We start from the raw sequence: 14,919 nt of genomic DNA, 5'->3' as shown, positions 1-14,919 counted from the left end.
TAAATTTGAAACTTAACACGTAATTTAAAGCATATGACTATGATTTTCGATTCTAACAGCTTCAACCCAATAATATATAATACTTCATGCAAAACAAACCAAGTTTGAGCTAATTTATGCGCGAAAGTGCCAAAAAAGCTTAAAAACCAATATAATCGCAACTTAACACGGAATTTCTAGCATATGACTATGATTTTAAATTTTAACTACTTCAACACAATAATATATACCAAATAGTGTTATATGCCATGTTTCGTGCAAAATAAACCAAGTTTGAGCTACTTCATACGCGAAAGTGCAAAAGTAGCTTGAAAACCCATAAAATCGCAACTTAACACATAATTTTCTAGCATATGACTATGATTTTAAAATCCAACCACTTCAACACAATAATGTATACGAAATAGTGTTGTGTGCCATGTTTCGTGCAAAACAAACCAAGTTTGAGCTACTTTATACGTGAATGTGCCAAAAAAAGCTTTAAAACCCATAAAATCACAACTTAGCACGTAATTTATAGCATAAGACTATGATTTGGAATTCTAACCACTTGAACACAATATTATATAAATTTTCGTGCTAAACAAACAAAGTTTGAGAAATTTTATGCGCGAAAGTGACAAAAAGCCTAAAAGTCCAAAAACTTGCAACTTAACACGTAATTTCTAGTATATGAGTATGATTTTCGATTCTAACCTCTTCAACAAAATAATATATACCAAATAGTGTTGTTTACCAAGTTTTGTGCAACACAAACAATGTTTGAGCTAATTTACACGCAAAAGTGCAAAAAAATGTTTAAAACCCATAAAATCCTAACTTAACATGTAAATTTCTAGCATAGGACTATGATTTTCAATTCTAACCACTTCAACACAAAAATATATAAAGTTTCGTGCAAAACAAACCAAGTATGAGCTACTTTATGCGCGAAAGTGCCAAAAAAGCTTCAAAGCCCATAAAATTGCAACTTAACACGTAATTTAAAGCAAATGACTATGATTTTAGATTCTAGCATCTTAAACCCAATAATATATAAATTTTTGTGCAAAACAAACCAAGTTTGAGATAATTTATGCGCGAAACCAAAAAAGCTTTAAAACCCTTAAAGTCGCAACTTAACACGTATTTTCTAACATATGACTAGGATTTTAAGGGCTAATCACTTCAACACAATAATATATACCAAATAGTGCTATATGCCATGTTTCGTGCAAAATAAACCAAGTTTGAGCTACTTTATACGAGAAAGTGCCAAAAAGCTTAAAAACCCATAAAATCACAACTTAGCACGTAATTTTCTAGCATATGACTATGATTTTCATTTCTAACCACTTCAACACAATAATATATACCAAATAGTGTTGTGTGCAATGTTTTATGCAAAACAAACCAAGTTTAAGCTACTTTGTGCGCAAAAGCGCAAAAAAAGCTTAGAAACCCGTAAAATCACAACTTAACACGTACTTTTCTAGCATATGACTATGATTTTCAATTCTAACCACTTGAACACAATCATATATACAAAATACTGTTGTGTGCCAAGTTTCATGTAAAACAAACCAAGTTTTAGCTACCTTATGCGCGAAAGTGCCAAAAAAGCTCAAACACCCATAAAATCACCACTTAACATGTAATTTCTAGCATATGCCTATGATTTTCAATTCTTAGAACTTCAACACAATAATATATAAAGTTTCGTGCAAAACAAACCAACTTTGAGCTACCTTATGTGCGAAAGAGCCAAAAAAGCATAAAAACACATAAAATCGAAACTTAATACGTAACTTCTCGCATATGACTCTGATTTTCAATTATAACCACTTCAACACAATAATATATACCAAATACTGTTGTGTGCCATGTTTCGTACTTAAACAAACCAAGTTTGAGCTACTTTATGCGAGAAAGTGCCAAAAAAGTTTAAAAACCCATAAAATCACAAATTAGCACGTAATTTATAGCATATTACTATGATTTTGAATTCTAACAATTTCAACACAATAATATATAAAGTTTTGTGCAAAACAAACAAAGTTTGAGCTACTTTATGCGCGAAAATGCTAAAAAAGCTTAATAAACCATAAATTTGGAACTTAACACGTAAATTTTTAGCATATGACTATGATTTCAATTCTAACCACTTCAACAATATAATATATAAAGTTTCGTGCAAAACAATAAAATTTGAGCTACATTATGCGCGAAAGTTCTAAAAAAGCTTAAAAGCCCATAAAATCGAAACTTAATACGTAATTTAAAGCATATGAATATGATTTTCGATTCTAACAACTTCAACCCAATAATATATAAAGTTTCGTGCAAAACAAACCAAGTTTGAGCTAATTTATACGTGAAAGTGCCAAAACAACTTAAAACCCGTAAAATCGTAAATTAACACGTAATTTCAAACATATGATTATAAATTTAAATTCTAACCACTTCAACACAATCATATATACCAAATAGTGTTATTTGCCATGTTTCGTGCAAAACAAACTAAGTTTGAGCTACTTTATACACGAAAGTGCAAGTAAAGCTTAAAAACCCATAAAATCGCAACTTCACACGTAATTTTCTAGCATATAACTATGATTTTCAATTCCAACCACTTCAACACAAAAATATATCCGAAATAGTATTGTGTGCCAAGTTTCGTGTAAAACAAACAAAGTTGATCTACTTTATATGCGAAAGTGCAAAAAAAAGCTTAAAAACCCATAAAATCACAATTTAGCACGTAATTTAATGCATAAGACTATGATTTATAATTCTAACCACTTCGATACAATAATATTTAAATTTTTCTACAAAACAAACCAAGTTTGAGCTACTTTATCCACGAAATAGTGTTGTTTGCCAAGTTTCGTCTAAAACAAACCAAGTTTTTGCGACTTTATGCGCGAAAGTGCCAAAAGAGCTTAAAACACATAAAATCGCAACTTAACACGTAATTTCCAGCATATGAGTATAAGTTTCGATTCTAACCACTTTAACACAATAAAATATACCAAATAGTGTTGTGTACCAAGTTTAGTGCAAAACAAATAGAGTTTAAGCTACTTTACGCGCGAAAGTGCCAAAAGAGTTTAAAACGCATAAAATCGCAACTTTATAAGTAATTTCTAGCATATGAGTATGATTTTCGATTCTAACCACTTAAAGAAAATAATATATACCAAATAGTGTTGTTTCCCAAGTTTCGAGCAAAACAAACCAAATTTGAGCTATTTTATGCGCAAAAGTGACCAAAATGTTTAAAAACCCATAAAATCGTAACTTAACACGTAATTTTCTATCATATGACTATGATTTTCAATTCTAACCACTTCAACACAACAATACATACCAAATAGTGTTGTGTGCCATGTTTCTTGCAAATCAAATCAAGTTTTAGCTACTTTATGCGCGAAAGTGCTTAAAAAGCTTTAAAACCCATAAAATGACAACTTAGCACGTAATTTTCTAGCATATGAATATGATTTTGAATTTTAACAACTTCAACACAATAATATATAAAGTTCCCTGCAAAACAAACCAAGTTTCAGCTACTTTCTGCGCAAAAGTGCCAACAAAGCATAAAATCGAAACTTAACACGTAATTTAAAGCATATAACTATGATTTTCAATTCCAACCACTTCAACACAAAAATATATCCGAAATAGTATTGTGTGCCAAGTTTCGTGTAAAACAAACAAAGTTGATCTACTTTATATGCGAAGTGCAAAAAAAAGCTTAAAAACCCATAAAATCACAATTTAGCACGTAATTTAATGCATAAGACTATGATTTATAATTCTAACCACTTCGATACAATAATATTTAAATTTTTCTACAAAACAAACCAAGTTTGAGCTACTTTATCCACGAAAGAGTCAAAAAAGCTTAAAATCCCAAAAAATCGCAACTTAACACGTAATTTCTAGCATATGACTATGACATTCAATTCAAACCACTTCAACACAATAGTGTATACCAAATAGTGTTGTGCGCCAAGTTTCGTGCAAAAAAACCATGTTTGAGCTACTTTATACGCAAAAGTGCCAAAAAAGCTTAAAAACACATTAAATCGCAACTTAACACGTAATTTAAAGCATATGACTATGATTTTCAATTCTAACCACTTTAACACAATAATATATACCAAATAGTGTTGTGTGCCATGTTTCATGCAAAACAAACAAAGTTCGAGCTACTTTACAGGTAAAAGTGCTAAAAAAGATTAAAAACCCATAAAATTGCGACTTAACTCGTAATTTTGTAACATATGACTATGATTTTCAATTCAAACAACTTTAACACAATAACATATAACAAATACTGATATGTGCCAAGTTTGCTGCAAAACAAATAGAGTTTGAGCTACTTTATGCGCGAAAGTGCCAAAAGAGCTTAAACCCATAAAATTGCAACTTAATACGTAAATTTCTAGCATATGACTATGATTTTCAATTCTAACAACTTCAACACAATAATATATACCAAATAGTTTTGTGTACCATGTTTCATGCAAAACAAACCAAGTTTGAGCTACTTTATACACGAAGGCGCCAAAAAAGCTTAGAAACCCATAAAATCGCAACTTAACACGTAATTTTCTAGCATATAACTATGATTTTAAATTCCAACCACTTAAACACAATAATATATCCGAAATAGTGTTGTGAGCCAAGTTTCGTGCAAAACAAACAATGTTTGAGCTACTTTATACGCGAAAGTGCAAAAAAAAGCTTAAAAACACATAAAATCACAACTTAGCACGTAATTTAAAGCATAAGACTATGATTTTGTATTCTAACCACTTCAATACAAAAATTTATAAATTTTCGTGCAAAACAAACCAAGTTTGAGCTACTGTATCCGCGAAAGTGTCAAAAAAGCTTAAGATCACAAAAAATCGCAACTTAACACATAATTCCAGCATATGACTATGACATTATTTTCAAACCATTTCAACACAATAGTCTATACCAAATAGTGTTGTGTGCCAAGTTTCGTGCAAATAAACCATGTTTGAGCTACTTTATGCGCGAAAGTGACAAAAAAGCTTAAAAGCACAATAAACCGCAACTTAACACGTAATTTAAAGCATATGACTATGATTTTCAATTCTAACCACTTTAACACAATAATATGTACCAAATAGTGATGTGTACCAAGTTTCGTACAAAACAAATAGAGTTTGAGCTACTTTATGCGTGAAAGTGCCAAAAGAGCTTAAACCCATAAAATCGCAACTTAACACATAATTTCTAGTCTATGAGTATGATTTTCGATTCAACCACTTTAACAAAATAAAATATACCGAATAGTGTTGTTTGCTCAGTTTCGTGCAACACAAACCGAGTTTGAGCTAATTTATGCGCAAAAGTGCAAAAAAAGCATAAAAAACCATCAAATCGCAACATAACACATAATTTTCTAGCATATCACTATGATTTTCAATTAAAACACAGCAACAAAATAATATATAAAGTTTCGTGCAAAACAAGCCAAGTTTGAGCTACTTTATATGCGAAAGTGTCAAAAAAGCTTAAAAGTGTATAAAATCGAAACTTAACACGTAATTTAAAGCATATGACTATGATTTTCGATTCTAAAAACTTCAACCCAATTATATATAAAGTTTCGTGAAAAACAAACCAAGTTTGAGCTAATTTATGCGCGAAAGTGCCAAAAAAGCTTTAAAACCCATAAAATCGCAGCATAACACGTAATTTATAGCATATAACTATGATTTTAAATTCTAACCACTTCAACACAATAATATATCCCAAATAGTTTTATATGCCATGTTTCGTGCAAAACAAACCAAGTTTGAGCTACTTTATACGCGAAAGTGCAAAAAAAGCTTAAAAACCCATAAAATTGCAACTTAACACGTAATTCTCTAGGATATGACAATGATTTTAAATTCCAAGTTTCGTGCAAAACAAACCACGTTTGAGCTACTTTATACGCGAAAGTGCCAAAAAAGCTTTAAAACCCAAAAAATCACAACTTATCACGTAATTTATAGCATAATACTATCATTTTTAATTCTAAACACTTCAACACAATAATATATAAATTTCGTGCAAAACAAACCAAGTTTGAGCTACTTTATGCGCGAAAGTGCCGAAAAAGCTTAAAATCCCAAAAAAGTGCAACTTACTACGTAATTTCTAGCATAATACTATGATTTTCAATTCTAACTACTTCAACACAATAATATATACCAAATAGTGTTGTGTGTCATGTTTCATGTAAAACAAACCAATCTTGAACTACTTTATTGGCGAAAGCGCCAAAAAAGCTTAGAAATCCATAAAATCACAACTTAACACGTACTTTTCTAGCATATGACTATGATTTTAAATTCTAACCACTTCAACACAATAATGTATTCCAAATACTGTTGTTTGCCAAGTTTCGTGTAAAACAAACCAAGTTTTTGTGTCTTGATGCACGAAAGTGCCAAAAGAGCTTAAAACACATAAAATCGCAACTTAACAAGTAATTTCGAGCATATGAGTATGACTTTCGATTCTAACCACTTCAACAAAATAATATATACCAAATAGTGTTGTTTTCAAAGTTTTGTGCAACACAAACCAAGTTTGAGCTACTTTATGCGGGAAAGTGCCAAAGAAGCTAAAAAGCCCATAAAATCGCAAATTAACACGTAATTTAAAGCATATGATTATGATTTTAGATTCTCACAACTTCAACCCAATAATTTATAAAGTTTCGTGAAAAAGAAACCAAGTTTTAGCTAATTTATGCGCAAAAGTGCCAAAAAACCTTAAAAACCCATAAAATCGCAACCTAACACGTAATTTCTAGCATATGAATATGATTTTAAATTCTAACAACTTCAGCACAATAATGTATACCAAATAGTGTAATTTGCCAAGTTTCGTGCAAAACAAACCAAGTTTGAGCTACTTTATATGCGAAAGTACAAAAAAAGATCAAAAATATATAAAATCGCAACTTAACACGTAATTTTCTAGCATATGACTATGACTTTAAATTCCAACCACTTCAACACAATAATATATATGAAATAGTGTTGTGTGCCAAGTTTCGTGTAAAACAAACCAAGTTTGAGCTACTTTATACGCGAAAGTGCCAAGAAATCTTTAAAATCCATAAAATCAAAACTTATCACGTAATTTATAGAATAAGACTATGATTTTTAATTATAACCACTTCGACACAATAATATATAAGGTTTCCTGTAAAACAACCCAAGTATGAGCTACTTTATGCGCGAAAGTGCCAAAAAAGCATAAAATCCCAAAAAATCGCAACTTACCACGTAATTTCTAACATATGTCTATGATTTTAAATTCTAACCACTTCAAAACAATAACATATACCAAATAGTGTTGTGTGCCATGTTTCATGCAAAACAAACCAAGTTTGAGCTACTTTATGCGCGAAAGCGTCAATAAAGGTTAGAAAACCATAAAATCACAACTTAACACGTACTTTTCTAGCATATGACTATGATTTTAAATTCTAACCACTTGAACACAATAATATATACCAAATACTGTCGTGTGCCAAGTTTCATGTAAAACAAACCAAGTTTGAGCTACCTTATGCGCGAAAGTGCCAAAAAAGCTTAAAATGACAAAAAATCGCAACTTAACACATAATTTTGAGCATATGACTATGATTTTAAATTCTAACCACTTCAACAATATAATATATACAAAATAGTGTTGTTTGCTAAGTTTCGTGTAAAACAAACCAAGTTTTTGCGACTTCATATAAAATCGCAACTTAACACGTAATTTCCAGCATATGAGTATGATTTTCGATTCAAACAAAGTAATATATACCAAATAGTGTTGTTTGCCAAGTAATTTCATGCAACACAAACCAAGTTTGAGCTACTTTATGCGAGAAAGTGCCAAAAAAGCTAAAAAGACAATAAAATCACAACTTAACACGTAATTTAAAGCATATGACTATGATTTTAGATTCAAACAACTTCTAAACAAAAATATATAAAGTTTCGTGCAAAAGAAACCAAGTTTGAGCTAATTTAAGCGCAAAAGTGCCAAAAAAGCTTAAAAACCCATAAAATTGCAACTTAACACGTAATTTCTAGCATATAACTATGATTTTAAATTATAACCACTTCAACACAATAATATATACCAAATCAAGTTTTATCTACTTTATGAGCGAAAGAGCTTAAAAAGCTTTAAAACCCATAAAATGACAACTTAGCACGTAATTTTCTAGCATATGAATATGATTTTGAATTTTGACAACTTCAACACAATAATATATAATGTTCCGTGCAAAAAAAACCAAGTTTCAACTACTTTCTGCGCAAAAGTGCGAAAAAAGCAAAAAATCGAAACTTAACACGTAATTTAAAGCATATGACTATGATTTTTGATTCTAACAACACTACAAGAAACTTGTTTTTAGCAACAAGTTTTAGCAACGACTAAATTTTTTTCGTTGCGAAAAATATAAGTTGTTGCAAAATCCATTGTTGTTGCTAAATAGTCGTTGCCAAAAAAAAAAAATTTTCCCACCCTTTTTTGTAGTTTCCCCATGTAACCCAATTTTTTGCAACAAACATTGTTGTTGTTAAAATTAAATAAATAATTCGTAACAGTATATGTTGTTGCGAAAAATATTTAAAAATACGGATACAATAAAGTCGTTGCAAAAGACCATATACTAATAATTTTTTTTTATTTTCCTTCTCAAAACTCACCCAATCCCTCACAAATTACGTACCCTTCCTCCTTCGCCCATTCCACATTATCCAGCGCCCATTCCACATTATCCAGCGCCCATTCCCTCCCTCACAAACCCGATTCCTCACCAGCCCTAATCCCGCACACCGCCGCACACCGGAGGTAAGCCACTGTCGCCGCCTGCACATCGGAGGAACAGCTGCTTTTCAGCCGGTGCTGCCAGACCAGTTCGATTATCCAGCGCCCATTCCCTCCCTCACAAACCCGATTCCTCACAAGCCCTAATCCCGCACACCGCCGCACACCGCAGGTAAGCCACTACCGCCGCCTGCACATCGGAGGAACTGCTGCTTTTCAGCCGGTGCTGCCGCCAAGCTACCCTTCAGCCGCCTTTGAACCCACGACAGCAGGTACTGATTTTCGGTTTGCCTTTCGTTTTGTTTGAATTTGTTGTTCTTGTTTCTTGTTGATTTCAATTTATGGCTTGTTCTTTGAATTTCTTAGGCTTTGTTGTAATTATCAGATTAATGTATGTGTATTTCATGTGTTTGAAATGTTGGGTTGTACTGATTTTTGGTTTGCCTTTCGTTTTGTTTGAATTTGTTGTTCTTGTTTCTTGTTGATTTCAATTTATGGCTTGTTCTTTGAATTTCTTGGGCTTTGTTGTAATTATCAGATTAATGTATGTGTATTTCATCAGTTTGAAATGTTGGGTTGTACTGATTTTCGGTATGAATTTCGTTTTCTATAAATTTGTTGTTCTTGTTTGTTGTTGATTTCAATTTATGGCTTGTTCTTTGAATTTCTTGGGCTCTGTTGTAATTATCAGATTAATGTATGTGTATTTCATAAGTTTGAAATGTTGGGTTGTACTGAAGATTTTGCCTTTTTGTTGGGCTTTGTTCTAATTATAAGATTTATGTATGTGTATTGGAAATTACTTGCGTTTTTCTGGATTTACTTGCGTTTTCTAATTACTTGCGTTTTGAAATGTGAGATTCTTTCAAAGTAATGCTAAGAAAAATTGATGGAGTTACTTTAAAATTGAAGTTCTAAATGATAAGATTAAAGCAAAAGTAAGTAAAAGAAAAATTGTTAAATTGTTCTTGTGTTTCTTTCAAAAATTTAAATTGTTCTTGTTCTTTTTGAATCGTTAAATTGTTTTACGAACAACTCGAAATTAAATTCTTCTACAAGTTGTTAAATTGTTCTTGTTCTTGTATGAATTGTTAACAATATTATAAGGAGTTCTTGGTGATATTATTGAATGTTATATAATCTAATTATTATAAACTTTAAATATAGGAAATGATTTTGAATAAGGCATGGGTCAAAGTAAAAGATCGTTCATCTATTGATTATGTAAATGGTGTTGATGAGTTTATAAATTTTTCTCTTTCCAAAGTAAGAGAAGATGATCGAGATAGTACTACTATTAGGTGTCCTTGTAATTGTTGTCGCAATATATTTCTTAAAACAAAATGTGATGTAAGATTAGACTTGCTTAAGAGTGGAATGTATGAGAAGTACACTTTTTGGGAACTTCACGGGGAAGAATTAGTTGAATCAGGTGAAGGGGATGATGTTAATGAGTCCAATGACACTGATAGTGGTTTCACAATGTTGCAAGATGCTTGTGGAGTTGGTGCTATGAATGTTGGGAGTTCTCAAGAGGCTTTAAATAATGTTGAGGAGTATGAGAAACCTAATGCAAATGCAAAAAAGTTTTTCAAACTTTTAGAGGAGTACCAAGAACCATTAACAATGCATGGCACAACAATGTCTAAGTTGTCATATATTGTTAAATTATTACATTTAAAGGTTTTGAATAATTGGTCTGATAAATGTTTTGATAGTTTACTCCAATTAGAACGTCAAGGCTATGGCGCTTACCTTCCAACTTCTTATTACGAGGCTAAGAAACTCATTAAAGACTTGGAGCTTGATTATTGTAAGATTGATGCTTGTGAAAATGATTGTATTCTTTTTTGGAAAGAGCATGAAAAATTGATTGAGTGTCCCACTTGTGGTTTATCAAGGTGGAAACAAGAAAAAGAAGGCTCTTCTAAGGGGGTAAAGGCTTCTAGAAAAGTGCTAAGATATTTTCCATTGAAGCCTAGGCTACAAAGGTTGTACATGTGTAGAAAGACATCCAAAGACATGCGTTGGCACAAAGAAAGGGATGCTACTAAAGTGAATGATTGTGATAGGATTATAGATGATGATGCCCTTTCTAGGGAAGAGGAGGATGATACCTTGTTGGAGGATGACAATGCGAGTGGGTTGGATGATACAATGAGACATCCATCTGACTCCTTTGCATGGAAATCATTTGATGAAGAATATAGTGAATTTGCTAAAGAGGTGCGAAATGTTAGACTTGGACTAGCTTGTGATGGCTTTCAGCCTTTCAATAATTCACAACATAGCATATGGCCAGTAGTTCTTATCCCTTATAATTTTCCTTCTTGGTTATGCATGAAACCTTATTCATTTATGCTATCTTTACTAGTACCAGGTCCAACAAGTCCAGGAATTAATATGGACGTCTACCTCCAACCACTTATTGAGGAGTTAAAGGAGCTTTGGGAGGTTGGTGTTGAAACCTATGATGCTTACTCTAAAACAAATTTCATCTTGCGTGCATCACTACTGTGGACTATCAATGACTTTCCTGCGTATGCAGATTTGTCTGGATGGTCCACCAAAGGTTATTACGCTTGTCCGTGTTGTCATAAGGAAACTAAACGGACTTCGTTGATGCATAAGGGTGGTTATTTAGGGCATCGACGTTGGCTTCCAATGAATCATAAGTGGAGAAATGATGCCAATTCTTTTGACGGTAAAATTGAAAAAGGTGTTGCACCAGTTCCATTGAGTGGGGATGATGTATTACAACATTATAGCCGATTCTCACAAGCAAAATATGGGAAGATTGTAGGGAACAAAAGAAAAAGGGATGCTTCTAATAGCTTGTTTGGGTGGAAAAAGAAAAGCATTTTCTTTAGCTTGCCTTATTGGAGGAAATTAAAAGTTCGTCATAACTTGGATGTTATGCATATTGAGAAAAATGTCTCTGATAATATCTTGGGTACTTTAATGAGCATACAAGGCAAAAACAAAGATACTTTGAAGGCTCGATTGGATTTGGTGAAGATGAAAATCAGAGATAAGTTACATCCTAAAGTGGTTGATGGTAAGGTGCGTGTTCCTATTGCTATATATACATTGAGGTCAGATGCCAAGGTTTCCATATGTCGTATGTTTGCAAAAATGAAATCTCCCGATGGATATCTATCAAACATTTCTCGTTGTGTTAAAGATAATGGAAAAAAGATATCATGTTTGAAGAGCCATGACCATCATGTTTTTATAGAGCAGTTGCTTCCCCTTGCACTTCGTGGGTTTTTACCTAAAGAGGTTTATGACCCTTTGGTTGAACTAAGTTTTTTTTTCCGAGACCTTTGCTCTAAAAACATAAGTGTTGGTCAATTGGAAGAACTTGAAAAAAAAATTCCTTACACCTTATGCAAGTTGGAAATGATATTTCCACCGGCCTTTTTTGATGTTATGGTGCATTTAGTTGTACATTTGGCAACTGAGGCAAAAATTGCTGGACCAGTTCGATATCGGTGGATGTATCCTATTGAGAGGTATACTTTTTCTTTAAGAAATATACTCATGCATGTTTGTCAATTATTCAAATACTAACATAACACGGCTTATTCTATTAGGTATCTCCGAACATTAAAATCATATATTCGAAATCGAGCACATCCAAAAGGTTGCATTGCTGAAGGTTATTTGGCAGATGAGTGCTTAACATTCTACTCTAGATACATGAGTGACATTGACACTAAATTCAATCGCAAAGTAAGAAATGACGATGAAGATATAGAAGAGGATACATTAAAATCAAACCTTGAGGTTTTTAGACTACTTGGACATACCATTGGGGGGAGTACACCAAAACATCTAGATCATCTGGAGTGTGATCAAATCCATTTTTATATTCTTCAAAACTACGATCCACTTCTTAAGTTTGTCCAGTAAGCCATTTTTATTCCTTATGTTTAATTAGTTTGAATTCTATAGTATATTTTAGGCTATAGAAGCCACATTTATTTGTTTTTATATGGTGTCATAGAAAACATAAGTTGCAATTGGAGAAGGAATGTCCAAGAAATGTAGAACGGAGGCACAAAGAACAATTTTCCAAATTGATAAAAAATCAAGTAAGAAAGCTTTTAAGTAATACATTGTAAATGGTTTCCTTCTTAAGTTTGTCCAGTAAGCCATTTTGATAATAAAGTATGTTAACATTTGTTCATTTAGGTACCAAAAATTTATAAACTTGGACGCTGTGATAAAGACTTGTACAATTTGGTTTGTGGTCCTTCTAGAGTTGTAGGGCGTTACACAGCATATATTGTAAATGGTTTCCGTTTCCACACTAGTGATAGGTCAGAAAATAGGGAAACACAAAATTCAGGTGTCATGGTGCGTGGTGATGATGCTTCAGATAAGGAATACTATGGCGTTTTGAGAGACATATATCAAATGCGTTATCCTGGAGAAAATCATGTATTTGTCTTCAAATGCAGTTGGTTTGATGTAGAAAACCTTGGTAGAGGGTATAAGGTAGATGAGCATGGTTTGGTTAGTGTGAATAAGAATAAACTTTTAAAGTCGGATGATGTGTTTGTGCTAGAATCCCAAGTGGAACAAGTATTTTACATACAAGATGAAAACAATGAGAATTGGGAATTTGTTGTAAAAGCACAACTAAGGGATTTGTATAATATGAGTGCTAGTGATCTACATAAGGAGGGTATAGATGTAGATGCCTTTCAACAAGTAGAGGTGGAAGCTAATATTGAAGCTGAATGTACTGATTGCGTACATACTGACAATTTCAGAGTTAGTTCGTCGTTGGCTACAAATATGTTTATGGATTATAAAGGAGAACATGAAGTGCAAATGGTTACACAAATATTGGAAGATGACAATTTCATTAATGATGGTGAAATTGAAGTCTTTGAGGAATCGAGTGAAGTTGAAGAAGAAATTTGATTTTGATTTATCTCCTTCATTATCTTCTGTTGTACAATATTTACATTCACTTATCTTTCTTGTGGTCTATATGAACAATTCGGCTACTATTGTTTATTTTTTCTGCTCTATCCTGGAATATATTGTTTATTATTGAAGCTACCTTTTGTTTGATAATTTTGCAAAAATATGTGAATAGATAAAAGATGGTTGGGAGAGGAGGGGGAAAGAAAATATGCAGTCGAAGTATTGCCCCCGGAAAACTTATGAGTCGTGTTCAAGCTAGTCGGACACAATTGTTAAGCAAGCAAAATGTAGCTGGTCAATTCAATGATAGCTCTAACCCACACATCACAGATGAGATTGCTGATGCAGTTAGCAAAAGTAAGTTTTTTTTTTTTCTATTTCAATTCAAAATATTTAAATTTTATTATGTTGAATTCACTTTGATTTTTATTGTCTTTACCCTTGTAGATTTGGAGAGGCAACGAACAACTTATGAAGCGCGTATAAACAAAACAGCACCAATTGAATTGCCAGCAACTAAATCGCCAACAACTGATGCACCGACCTTGAATGACCATAACTTGATTCATGGAGACGATCTTCAAGGTTATGAAGAAACTGCTACACCAATCTTAAATGACCAAGCATCAGAAGGCGTCATTACCTTAATGGATGAAAGTACATTATTGAAAACTCGACTTTCATGTTTCTAGTTTGTAATTATTTACATATTATTGATTATTGATTAATGACCATTATTGTAGGCATACTTGGTAAGAGAAAGAAAAGAAGCAACTTTGTTAGTAGAATTGAAGTAGGCTTGCAAGTGAATGAAGCTTTAGATCCACAACCAAGGCAAATTATCACTCGAAATGAGGTGGAGCAAGTTAATGGTGATGAGATAGATAGAAATACAGGTAATTAACAGAGATGGAGCAACTTTTTTAAATATTATTGATTATTGATTATTGATTATTGTAGGCATACTTGATAACTTTGAACATTTGTATTATCTTAGCAACTAGTAAGATCAAAGGAAGAGGTAAGAGAGGAATGTATAAGAGTTACGTGGTTGACATGAAAATTAAAGGGAGAGGATCGAAATTGAAGATCACAATACCTGATGAAATTGACCGAGCAATTGGAGAA

At 32.4% G+C, this 14,919-nt stretch overlaps 1 protein-coding gene across 1 annotated transcript; it reads left to right on the top strand.

Moving 5' to 3' along the window:
- Positions 1-10,020: 10,020 nt before the first annotated feature.
- On the top strand, positions 10,021-13,785 carry LOC130801080 (uncharacterized). Its single transcript, XM_057664840.1, has 4 exons — positions 10,021-12,365; positions 12,447-12,761; positions 12,860-12,947; positions 13,048-13,785. The coding sequence occupies exons 1-4, from the start codon at positions 10,021-10,023 to the stop codon at positions 13,783-13,785; spliced, it is 3,486 nt and encodes a 1,161-aa protein (XP_057520823.1).
- The last annotated feature ends 1,134 nt before the right edge of the window (positions 13,786-14,919 follow it).

The sequence above is a fragment of the Amaranthus tricolor genome, chromosome 15, assembly GCF_026212465.1.
Source record: "Amaranthus tricolor cultivar Red isolate AtriRed21 chromosome 15, ASM2621246v1, whole genome shotgun sequence".
Lineage (NCBI taxonomy): Eukaryota > Viridiplantae > Streptophyta > Magnoliopsida > Caryophyllales > Amaranthaceae > Amaranthus > Amaranthus tricolor.
Note: the sequence above shows the minus strand (reverse complement) of the source record. Positions and strands in the feature narration are given on the sequence as shown.